The 13,394-nt window shown below is 43.0% G+C and overlaps 1 protein-coding gene across 1 annotated transcript in view; it reads left to right on the top strand.

Moving 5' to 3' along the window:
- Positions 1–5,246: 5,246 nt before the first annotated feature.
- Positions 5,247–13,394, top strand: part of LOC126161856 (dipeptidyl peptidase 1-like) — a 45,676-nt gene continuing 37,528 nt past the window's right edge. The window contains exons 1-2 of the mRNA XM_049917971.1: positions 5,247–5,265; positions 11,987–12,163. Coding sequence (XP_049773928.1) covers positions 12,001–12,163 — 163 coding nt within the window. The 5' untranslated portion in view covers positions 5,247–5,265; positions 11,987–12,000. The remainder of the gene's footprint in view (positions 5,266–11,986; positions 12,164–13,394) is intronic.

Genomic DNA, 13,394 nt, shown 5'->3' with positions numbered 1-13,394 from the left:
GGCTGAGAAAGTTTATTGGAAAATCTAAAAGAACAATTTTTGCCTGACTTTGTCAATGTTTTCCTCGGCATTGACAAACCCCAGACAAAAATTTTGTCACAATGAGGGGGGGGGAGGGGGGGGAAGGGGGGATATGTAGGGTGGCATGGTCTCCTGACCTTCATTTCTTACGTATCCCGTCCTCACAATCGTATTCTGCACATCAAGATGCTTCATTCGAACCCGAACTCGATAAGGTAGAGTCAATTTTGTATGAATTCATGTAAGCGATATGCAAATCCAATAAGTAAATCGCAAGTGCGCACCAAGGTTGAAAAAGTCGAGGCTGCCATACACAACACGACGGCCACAGGAACTTTCATTCTAGGGAGGCGGCTGGCCTGCAGGGAGGCCCGTCCCTTCAGAGGGATGGGTCGGTGTACACCTGTAAGTAGGCTGTTTAGATTTTTATATGGGTAATGCCACGTAGCGCTCTGTATGAAAATCACTGGCTGTGCTGTGTGCAGTCTGTGGCTAGTTTGCATTGTTGCCTGCCATTGTTGTCATGAACTGCTATAGCTGGATGTGAACAGCGCATAGCGTTGAGCAGTTGGAGGTGAGCCGCCAGCAGTGGTGGATGTGGGGAGAGAGATGGCGGAGTTTTGATAATTTGTAATACTGGATGTCAATTATGAATATTAAGGTAAATACATTGTTTGTTCTCTATTAATATCTTTCATTTGCTAACTATCCCTATCAGTAGTTAGTGCCTTCAGTAGTTTGAATCTTTTATTTAGCTGGCAGTAGTGGCACTCGCTGTATTGAAGTAGTTCGAGCAACGAAGATTTTTGTGAGGTAAGTGATTTGTGAAAGGTATAGTTTAATGTTTGTCAGGGCCATTCTTTTGCAGGGATTTTTGATAGTCAGATTGCGTTGCGCTAAAATTATTGTGTGCAAGGTTAAGCACAGTCATGTATAATTTGTTCTAAGTGGACGTTTCATATGTACAATTGTTCTAAGGGGACGTTACATATGGCGAATTCCGCTACATTGTGTGGTAGCACCCAGAAGACGCATTTTTTCACGGACTGACTGCGTAGTTACGGAGTTGTCACAGGAGGACGGTATACACCTAACGGAGATGCTACATATCTTCGCACTGGTCGACTTAAACGAAACGTCATTCTCCCGTTTAAAAGAGCAATGCTGATTGGCGGAATATTTCTGATGCAAAGAGATAGAGGAGTGAGGGAAGACAGCAAATGATATACCCTTGCAACTTTTCCAGAGAAAAGGGGCCTTTCCGTTGTCGCTCTTGGAGCGGGAATACGTAACGAGAGCAAGTGCGCTCGTACGTGTACACAAAGAGTGAGGAACAGTCTCTCGTCAGTACTTCACTGGTGGAGCACCTCTGTCGTTAGCAAGTCGGAGTGATACTCTATAGTGAGTTGCTCGCGATTAAGCGTTGTTCACTGTGTTGGCCACCACCCTCATTGTGCAGTGTGAACACGGACAGAGAACTGGTTAAACGCTTGTGAGCGAATATTGGGTGGCATTGCGGTGGACTGTTTATCTGACCGAATTACCACACCAATAAGACTAGGGGCGGATAGGAGTCCTTGACTCCATCAAGCCCTAGGGAGAGTTTGACTGGCGAAGGTCAATCCAGATAGAAAGAGATAGTTGTGTTATTCGTCAGCTGCAAGCGACGCAGGCAGCAGTCGTTGCAGCTCACGGTATTGTGCGCTACAGCATATGCGAGCCCCATCTGTCCTCCATGACAGTACACTCCATTACATTTCTCACGCGACAGCCTTGACCATACGTAGAAAAGTTATTTAAGTTGTGTGGCGCGGCTGTCAGCCATGCTGCCGAGCAAATAACATTCTTAAAGAAAATGGAGAAAAGAACCTTTCCATACTTTGCAAATAAATAAGAGGCAATCTACTGTTCCGAAAAGGACCCAGAAATTTATTAATTTTTATGAAAAGGTTTCACTTGATTTCTCAGAATTTTTTTGCAATAAATGATATTTTTCGTTTGTTTAATGTTTTTCTTACAGTAACTAGCAATACTCCAGTACCCAAGTAATCCACTAGTTGCATAAGAATATAGAATATTTTTGTGTCTTTTCCTTACAGCGGACGACTCCAGAAGATATTTGTTGCTGAATGTTTTTCAAGCAGTTCTTGTTGGTACTGTAGGAGCGTCTGTCTGACTTCTGTAGTAGTGTGAAGTGGAAATTAATTCTTACAGGAGCCAAAGGGTACTTGTTGGATCAATCCATTGTGCAACTTGACAAAATAAAACCCACAAAATGACATGTTGAACAACACCCCACTGAAAATGCTCGCACTTCCTTCATAGTTGCTTAAGGGGGTCAGACAGCTGAGCAAAGGTGAGAACGAATTTGCAGGAAAAATTCACCATCCCTATAAACCTAGCTATATCCTTTTGATAATTGGGCCTGGGGTCAGATAATTAGCTTTAGTTAGATCATGGTTCATTCTCACACATTCACTCGATATCAGATGACCAAGGAACAAAATCTCTTTTCAGGCCCGATTGACATTAGCATGTTTTACCGTCAACCAACCTATTGTATAAAAAGTTCTAAGAGGGATCCTCGTTTTGTTAATGTCCGCCCGGATAACGCCAGCACGGTAGCACAGCGTGTTCGGTCAGAGGGTTAGCTGCCCTCTGCAATAAAAAAACTGAGTGAATGGATCAATAACGAACTTCAACGCGCGTCAGGTGACGTCCGCCACGAACAATTGAAACGAACAATAACAAACAAAATGACATTAAAAAAAATAGCTGAATGGTCAGCATGACGGACTGCCGTCCTAAGGGGCCCGGGTTCAATTCCCTGCTGGGTCGGGTATTTTTATCCGCTCAGGGACTGAGTGTTGTGTTGTCTACATCATCATTTCATCCCCATAGGGCGCGCAGGTCGCCGAATGTGGTGTCGAATGTACTAAGACCTGCACCAAGGCGGCCGGACCTGCCCCGTAAGGGGCCTCTCGGCCAATGACGCCAAACGCTCATTTCCATTTCATTTGTTAATATGAAAATATTGCAGAGAAGGCCATTCCACGACACAGTTTCCGAGAAACACGAACGTAGAGACTAGTGTATTGAAAAACCTAGCAAAAAGTACGGGAGTGTAACTCAGAATTGTTAAAGAACTGCATATGTGGAAGTGAAACGACTGGTTAACACTGTTAAAACTTTTGCTAGGAGGAAAGATATTTGTTTAGATAACAAAAATGTCAGTGTTCAGCATTTTTTCGGAGCCTTTTGAGTTGGTTCACGGGATCTGTGCAGACTTGTAAAGAGGGAGAAGGAAGTCTGTGTACGTAGAGAATACTTCACCTGAGGACCGTGAGGAGGACACCCCTTCTGGGGATCCAGAGAAATGTACTTGGTCTGGAGGCACAGAGGAGAGCACGTCCTCTGCAGATGTAGAGAAATTCTGTGCTAGCAATCGGTGACTGATGTATTGCAGTCTACAGTGCTTCACGTCGCCCGCAACTTTCCACTACTGAGTGCAGAATATGATGACAAATTGCTACTTGGGTGAACAGAGTATGAGAATTACAAAGCATTTGTAGGCGCTCTGTTAGAATCAAGTACATTCGGTTAATTTTATGTTTTTATGGAGTGACAGAAGCCAATTCACGACTCGATCAGTGATATTATTTGCATACACTAATCTGTCACTATTCTGGTGGAATCAGGCAATCGCTGTGTGTCCATCCCAGATTTGTCTTTCTATACGTCATTCGTCGAATACGGTTTTATCCCATTCGCCTAAACTATGTGGGCCGGCCGGAGTGGCCGTGCGGTTCTAGGCGCTACAGTCTGGAACCGCGTGAGCGCTACGGTCGCAGGTTCGAATCCTGCCTCGGACATGGATGTGTGTGATGTCCTTAGGTTAGTTAGGTTTAAGTAGTTCTAAGTTCTAGGGCACTGATGACCTCAGATGTTAAGTTCCATAGTGCTCAGAGCCATTCATTAAACTATGTGGTTTTTGTCATGACAGTTAAGTGTTAGATTAGATGTGTCCCTTGTTAAAAATTGTCAGTTGCTGTGTTCTCTGCATTCCTTTAGACAGAATAGATCCTGTAATAACTACTTATTTATGTATATGTTAGCATAGGGGTTATGTGGACCATTGTTTCATTTCATAGTTAGATGATGCATCTATTTGTTGTCTTTTGCGAGATACAACACCCATGCCTGACACTGGCTAGCACCACCAGCTGCGTGATACCTTTCATTAAAGCATGTGAGCCCGTTGAGTGTGCTCTGATTGTCGGCCTGGCCAACCGATGGGCATCATTCTGACTTCCAGAGAGATATGTCAAAAACTCACCTGCACCCTCGCAGTACAAATGAACATCTGAAACGCAGAATTGTGTGGAAGTGGACTGTGGACCATAGGAAATCTAATGAAGTAGAAACTGTACGCATGTAAAACGTGATGCTGTCCATGAATGTAAAAAATATATGGCCAGATAAGACACGAAGTGAAGCATTAAAAAGAATTCGCAAGGAAAGGATTTTTATGGAATAATCTTACCAGAAATGGTTAAGGTGGTGGAGTGGAGGAGAAAAGTAGCCAGGGAAAACAGATCATAAATGATATTGAGTGTAGTATTTATGCAGAGACGAAAGGAAAACAATAGGAACACACAACACAAGTACCATAATTAATTCAAAGGACTGACGACTTAAAAAAAGGATATCATAGGAACACATTTATCGTTCATGCCGTTTTTCCATTTTGTTTCAAGGCGCTTATTTTGTTTCAAGTTGTTGTTTTTCTTTAAGAAAACCAGTGTAGTACTAGTGCGATAGAAGATAGGAAAACAACAAATTGCACTGTTTTAGGGACGTATACTTTAAATTAGTTACACGTGATATTACAAATCCTAAGAAATAGTGTCAAATCTGTAGACAATGAGTAAATTCTCTGCCACTATTGTCAAAACCTTTTGTGTATGAATAATCTAGAGAGTTGTGAACAAGATAATGTCATACGAACGTACGAGTAAAGAGTATTCCTATGGCTGACAGTTCACATATAATGTCTCGTAATAAATTATATATAACGATTAATCAGTTCGTTGTATAACAGACGCAGTATCAGGCAAATTGCGCTTCATATCTGAAACGGCACTGTGTGGAAGATAGCAGTCAATTGGGTGCAGAGGTCGCCCGTCATCAGATATAAAAGGCTTTGTGGATTCTGGTTTGTTGGTCACCGATAATTTCTGTGCGGTAAGTTATTCAGTACATACTCATGCACGTCCTGGGCTAGTTTACATTCATTATTATAGTCAAGTACATTCGCTCGTAGCCTCGTAAACACTAATTCTAGCCCAACTGTGAAAATCTATTAATCGACTGTGACCGAACATGAGGCTTTGGGAAAATCATAATTAGAAACATAAATACTGTAGCACCATTTGAAAATATTACGTATAGCCATAAATGGTTAAACAATTTCGTATGTATTGTCTCTTGAGAAATCTGTAGGCAAGCTCTTTGTTTAATCTGTCTCTCATTGGTACACATTATCTCTTTAGCGACATGGTGTAATGCTCCTGTGACAGTTTTCAGCAGAAGAAGCTAATAAGCAAGTTCTTAATGTCTGATCATTATGATGAATATAGATTCTCTCTAACGTCTCCAGTAGACGGCCTGGCTGCAGTAAACAGGTGTCTTCCCACTATAAGACATTACGGACAAGTCTCAAAGGCTACAGATATCAGGAAACTATCTCCCTCTTGTCTTCCTGGACATAGACTGATAAATTATCTCCTGGCTATGAACACGCCTTCAAATAGTACGTAGAGCTTCTAGCGAAATACACACCATAATTTTTCACTGTCAACTGTACATTAGGAACAGCGAAGAACAATTTTGATATTGTAATTTTTATAATATATGTTACGCTAATCCGGAAATACGGCTGTCGGAATTATCTTGGATTTTCACGTGCCACCTTATTCAAAATTGAAGAGAATGTGCCTAATTTATTGGAGTATATATTTGCACCGAGAAACATTGCGCAATTGTTTGAAGCCAAGTACAATATACTTGTCAAAAATCGTTGTTTCCGTTTCTCACTGAGCACTGTGTTCGTCTTCTAAACGTTTACCTATCATATTGGCAATGAGATTAGGTTCTTAATTGTCATTTGAGTTCACCACGCCGTAGACGGCTTGGCTGCAGTAAACAGGTGTCTTCCCACTATAAGACATTACAGACAAGTATCAAAAGCTACAGTTATCAGGAAACTATCCCCCTCTTGTCTTCCTGGACATAGACTGATAAATTATCTCCTGTCTATGAAAACGCCTTCAAATAGTATGTAGAGCTTCTAGCGAAATACACACCATAATATCTCACTGTCAACTGTACATTAGGAACAGCGAAGAACAATTTTGATATTGTAATTTTTATAATATACGTTACGCTAATCCGGAAATACGGCTATCAGAATTATCATGCATTTTCACGTCCCACCGCATTCAAAATTGAAGAGAATGTGCCTAATTTATTGGAGTATATATTTGTACCGAGAAATCTTGCGTAATTGTTTGAAGCCAAGCACAATATACTTGTAAAAAAATCGTTGTTTCAGTTTCTTATTGAGCACTGTGTTCGTCTACTAAACGTTCACCCATCATATTGGCAATGAGATTAGGTTCTTAATTGTCATTTGAGTTCACCACACAGTAAGACGGGCCGGCCGTGGTGGCCAAGCGGTTAAAGGCGCTACAGTCTGGAACCGCGCGGCCGCTACGGTTGCAGGTTCGAATCCTGCCTCGGGCATGGATGTGTGTGATGTCCTTAGGTTAGTTAGGTTTAAGTAGTTCTAAGTTCTAGGGGACTGATGACCTTAGAAGTTAAGTCCCATAGTGCTCAGAGCCAGCCACAGTAAGACGTCAGATTTCATGATTATGGTTCCGTGTCAAATATTTTACGTTCCTAGACAACTGTTGAGGCGAAGCGCGAGTCTTTTTATGAATAAATTATTTTGGAGTTTCCATGTATTTTAATGACAAGCTAGTTAAACATCTGCATTATTTTAATTTATGTCGAATATTTTTTAGTTGCGTATTAAGTAACATTTCACAGTTTTTTCTGTATGTGCTACTTTGTAAAAGCTGAGCGCCTTAACACTCTGCCCCCGGCTCTGGAGAAATTATTCTACGTCTTTTCATTCCCCTCTCATTTATCATAGGTAGTTTAACTGTTTGATTTTCTGAAAGGACAGTTTTTTTCACCTCTGAAGGTCCCCCTTGTAGCTTATTGTAGCTAAACAATAATTTAATGTATGAAACGAACTTTTTGGGGTTATGTATTACGAGTTATTTTCAAACTGTTAGTTAATACTTTCAGACCGGAATTTTTATGGAGGAATAAAATTTTTTCTTTATGTGGTGAGGATCTTAGGCGATTTTTTAAACGATTTTAAACGTAAGATTTATACAGAAATATGTATCTGTTTTCGAAATATACTTTGTACACTTGGCTTCATTCTGTGGACTAAAATAACTACACTCCTGGAAATGGAAAAAAGAACACATTGACACCGGTGTGTCAGACCCACCATACTTGCTCCGGACACTGCGAGAGGGCTGTACAAGCAATGATCACACGCACGGCACAGCGGACACACCAGGAACCGCGGTGTTGGCCGTCGAATGGCGCTAGCTGCGCAGAATTTGTGCACCGCCGCCGTCAGTGTCAGCCAGTTTGCCGTGGCATACGGAGCTCCATCGCAGTCTTTAACACTGGTAGCATGCCGCGACAGCGTGGACGTGAACCGTATGTGCAGTTGACGGACTTTGAGCGAGGGCGTATAGTGGGCATGCGGGAGGCCGGGTGGACGTACCACCGAATTGCTCAACACGTGGGGCGTGAGGTCTCCACAGTACATCGATGTTGTCGCCAGTGGTCGGCGGAAGGTGCACGTGCCCGTCGACCTGGGACCGGACCGCAGCGACGCACGGATGCACGCCAAGACCGTAGGATCCTACGCAGTGCCGTAGGGGACCGCACCGCCACTTCCCAGCAAATTAGGGACACTGTTGCTCCTGGGGTATCGGCGAGGACCATTCGCAACCGTCTCCATGAAGCTGGGCTACGGTCCCGCACACCGTTAGGCCGTCTTCCGCTCACGCCCCAAAAAACATCGTGCAGCCCGCCTCCAGTGGTGTCGCGACAGGCGTGAATGGAGGGACGAATGGAGACGTGTCGTCTTCAGCGATGAGAGTCGCTTCTGCCTTGGTGCCAATGATGGTCGTATGCGTGTTTGGCGCCGTGCAGGTGAGCGGCACAATCAGGACAGCATACGACCGAGACACACAGGGCCAACACCCGGCATCATGGTGTGGGGAGCGATCTCCTACACTGGCCGTACACCACTGGTGATCGTCGAGGGGACACTGAATAGTGCACGGTACATCCAAACCGTCATCGAACCCATCGTTCTACCATTCCTAGACCGGCAAGGGAACTTGCTGTTCCAACAGGACAATGCACGTCCGCATGTATCCCGTGCCACCCAACGTGCTCTAGAAGGTGTAAGTCAACTACCCTGGCCAGCAAGATCTCCGGATCTGTCCCCCATTGAGCATGTTTGGGACTGGATGAAGCGTCGTCTCACGCGGTCTGCACGTCCAGCACGAACGCTGGTCCAACTGAGGCGCCAGGTAGAAATGGCATGGCAAGCCGTTCCACAGGACTACATCCAGCATCTCTACGATCGTCTCCATGGGAGAATAGCAGCCTGCATTGCTGCGAAAGGTGGATATACACTGTACTAGTGCCGACATTGTGCATGCTCTGTTGCCTGTGTCTATGTGCCTGTGGTTCTGTCAGTGTGATCATGTGATGTATCTGACCCCAGGAATGTGTCAATAAAGTTTCCCCTTCCTGGGACATTGAATTCACGGTGTTCTTATTTCAATTTCCAGGAGTGTAATTGTGAAATATTCCCTATTGTAATACACAAAATTATCATTCAATAATTACCATGCAAATTAACAATAACACTATTCAGTTATACGGTGGAATACAGTCAGCCAACTACAACCGTATATTCTGGTGGTCATGGGCTATTGCTCACTGTTACAATGACTTTCTGATATTTTCAGAGTCATGCCAAACAGCTGGCAGCACCTGCACATTGTAAAAAGGTTGAACATTCACAAATGTGCGCCTCAGGTTCCCATTGGGGATCAGCCAAAACATTATGACCATTGCCCACTGCCCACAGTGACGTTGGAAGTCACCTGGTAGCGCTGTGGGCAAGTGAGGGGGTAACAAAAGAGTGTAAGCGGAGCAGACACGGATGGGGGATCACCCTAAAGAAGATATGGGTTGCAAATGGGGAAATTGGTTGAGCTACGCGATTTTGAAAAGGGGTCTATTATTATTATTATTATTCTGAGCCTGTGAACGAGTATTTCGAAAACGGTGAAGCTGGTCGAATGTTTACGTGCTACTATCGTGAATATCTACAGAAAGAGGTAGAAAGATATTGAAACAACCACTAGGTGCTAAATGGTTGGACGTCCACGATCATTCACAGAACGTAGGATTCGGAAGCATGTCCGCTCTGCTGAGTAGGATAGATGGTGATCTGTGACATCTGTGCCTCTTGTGCACACTCAAGTGTTTCGGTTCACACCGTTCATCATACATTCTTGAACATGGAGCTCCGCAGCAGATCACACCTATGTGTTCACATTGAGACCCAACGACATCGTCAGTTACGATTGCAGTGTGCACGGGACCGTTGGGATTCGACAATCGATCAATGTGTCGGCTCTTCGTGTGAATCAAATTTTTGCTACACTATGTCGATGGTCGTCTCCGCAAACGCCGTCATCGAGACGAACGGCCGGCTGGTATGGCCGAGCGGTTCTAGGCGCTACAATCTGGAACCGCGCGATCGCTACGGTCGCAGGTTCGAATCCTGCCTCGGACATGGATGTGTGTGATGTCCTTAGGTTAGTTAGGTTTAAGTAGTTCTAAGTTCTAGTGGACTGATGACCTCAGCAGTTAAGTCCCATAGTGCTCAGAGCCATTTGAACCATTTGAACGAGACGAACGGCGGCTCGAAATGTGCAGTGCGGTACGGACGCAGGCTGGCGAGTACAGTATTATGCTATGGGAACATTCTCCTGCCCTTGCGTGGGATCTGTGGTAGCTGACAGGTGCGTTCAAGCTTGATTCTTCCCCGAAGGTGATGTCATCTTTCAGGAGTATAATTGTCCGTGTCTCGGAGTCAGCACCGTGCTACAGTGGTTTGAGGAGCATTATAGTGAACTCACGTTGATGTCTCGACCACCAAATTCGTCTGATGCAAATACTATGGAACTCATCTGGATCGCTGTCGGGAGCCATCACCGCGTACGCAAATCAGTGTCCCGTTATTTACGCGAATTACATGACCTTTGCGTGGACATCTAATGTCACATACCTCCAAAACCTACCAAAAAACTGTGGTATGCCTGACACACAGAAACAGTTATGTATTTCATTTCAAAGACAGACAAACAAGCTAAACAGGTGGTCATAATTTTTGGCTTATCAGTGTATTTCTGTTGCAGCTGAAACAGCGAAAGTTAACGAACCTAACTGTAGCCAATGGATCTTAAAGGATTAAGAAAGTTTGCAATAAAATACAAGTATGTGAAAATGAAAGTTACCTCTGTAACCGAGAGATCGTGGTGATCGACGTCAACATAGAGGATCTGGGATCGATTTCTAATGTTGTAACAGAGACGGACAGCATTCTTTCAACCTGAAAACAAAGGATCTATGTGCAGGAAATGTTATCTTTGATTTCGTAAGGCAATATTAACTACTAGGCAGCCGTTGTACTGCCTATATACATCTCCGGTAGCGGCATCTAATGTAGCAATAAGAGGTCGGTGCTCAGACCACGATCCTCTATAGCAGTTACACAAAAAATTTTCTTGTATAAACATTTGGTGTGTCAATGTAAGGCAAGTGTTACTTTACTGTGAATGATTGGAAATTGTTTTATTCCTCATCTATTTCACTGGACAAATGTAACAAATTCCTATTATTACTGTAGCCGCAACATTTACTGAAACGACCGCCAGTTACGGAAACTAATGTTTCGTGATAGGCGAATCAAATAAATGCAAATCATATCCTATTCACTGCTGCACTAGTCAATGTCGTATTTTCTTCTCCCCCCCCAACCCGATCCCCTTAAAAATCACTATTCCTCCCCCCCCCCCTTGCCCACCAAACCTTGTATGTGTTATTTCTTCCGCTGAGACATCTCGACATTTTTCCTTGAATGACTAAACAGATTATGCTATTATCCAGCATTCATATCAGATTAGTAGACTGCTGACACTGAAAGAGGAATTAAGTATTATTGTAGAAAGATAATCAGTTTCTGCAGCTACAGAAGGCGTAACTGGTATGGCTGAATTAAGACCACCCGCCATTAATTGTGAGTATTCTTTAAGCGGGGTGGAATGTCAAACCGGCCGACTGGGAGCAGGAGAGGCATCACAGAACATTTTAATTTCGAGTGTCCTGAATATAGGATTGATGGCTTCCACTATAAAATATAAACGTTTGAACTGCACAGAGCAAAATACAGTGACGTGCGATAGAAAAATGCTGTGTGAAGAGTGTGGTGTTGCACTTTGGCACACTTCAGACTGAATAACATGTCGTACATTTACTCGAACATATATCTTTCATATATCAAACTCTTTAGAAAGATATGCGCTACAAAATGGACATATTTTGAAAAATCGATTTTTTTAAAATTTTTGACGCCCTATCTCAAACGCTTGAGGGGGGAGGGAGCGCCACTATCAAGTTTTTGTCCCACTTCGGAAATGTTTTGTATATCCGGGGCTGTATGGGAGTAGGACTTTGCGACTAATTGTGCGAAATTGTATGGATGTTGATGGTTTTAATTTTTTGACAGGAGAGACGGCAGCCATGTTGGGATACCTGAGAACTCCGCTGGTGGTGGCAGCTCTGCTGTTGGCGAGCGCCACGGCTGACACGCCTGCCAACTGTCTATACAGCGACGTGCAGGGTAGCTGGACGTTCCACGAAGGTGAAAGAAACCTCGACAACAGCGCCACTTGCGACTCGTTCGGTAAGTAACTTATTCAAACAGACACTCCTGGTTTACACGTAAATTAATGTCAGCAGCTTGGTGTCAGTTACAGTTCCTAACTTTCAAGGAAGATTTTGTTTTCTATTAGACCACTTTACACAGTAACGAATAACACGTTTGTCACAATATCAAGGAAAACCAAAAATGCAAGTGCAGAAACAAATAGATCTGTTTTACTGAGGATCACAAAATTTCAGAAATGTTGACAGCTTCTATATTCATTTCTGGAAAATATGTAATTTATGGACGATAGTTAAAGTCTTCTGTGTAATCACCAACTGTCTCCTTTTCAAAAGGATATTTAATGTTGCTATGTACAACCGCACTGTTCGAATAAACTGGAAGAAACTTGCATTTACAGCAGACTTGCTTATTTCTATGCGCATACAGTCACTGTGAAGATATACGCTATATACTAAGGAGACCATAATGCAAATGGATGATATATCTCACCTAAAAATTAGTACATGGAAGTTATCGATATCGCTGATTAAGGCTATCAAGTCTGCTTTAATGAAAAATTTAGTAAGACTAAGGAAAATGTGAAAAGAATTCCATTTTCCCAAAATTCTGTTTATAATATGCCCACCTCTGATCACAGATAGAAAAAGAAGGTGGCGATGTAAAGTACCTAAAATTTAACTGCCTATTACATAAAGCTTAAAAACAGAATTATTTTTAATAAAAATGTAGCAAGATGTGTTTTCGCTCCCTACTGTTTATTTGACTGATCACTAGCAGTCATCGATTGAAGTGAATAACAGCGGAATTACTGTAAAAGTGGTATTTCCTGTTGGAGCATGCGTGTCTAAGGTCGAGCCTCGTTGTAACCAAATCATCAACTTCTTCCACATCTCAGGATTTCGAGACCCAAGGAGGGGAACGAGGCAACAAGAACTGAAAGAATGGAAAGTTCTGGTGCGCTTGGGGCACTGAATCTGAAGTTAACGTTAAGAACACGTGGAATCTGACACATTTGCATCGGAAAGCAGATCACAAGCTCACCCGAGGCTAAAGGCTAGCCGTCACGTAAAAGACCAGTTGCCCTATATCTCATTATCTTCAGCCTGAAAGTCCTTAACTTTATTGCTGAATAGCATTAACTACTTTATAGTCACAGAATCGTTTCAAGAAATACATCACGAGTACCTTAGCAACACCTCAAAATTTGTTCAAGTTTACATTGTTTGGCAAAGAACAAGGAATGGAA

Source organism: Schistocerca cancellata, chromosome 1 (assembly GCF_023864275.1).
Source record: "Schistocerca cancellata isolate TAMUIC-IGC-003103 chromosome 1, iqSchCanc2.1, whole genome shotgun sequence".
In the NCBI taxonomy this organism is placed as follows: Eukaryota; Metazoa; Arthropoda; class Insecta; order Orthoptera; family Acrididae; genus Schistocerca; species Schistocerca cancellata.
This window is presented reverse-complemented; position numbering and strand designations above follow the sequence as displayed.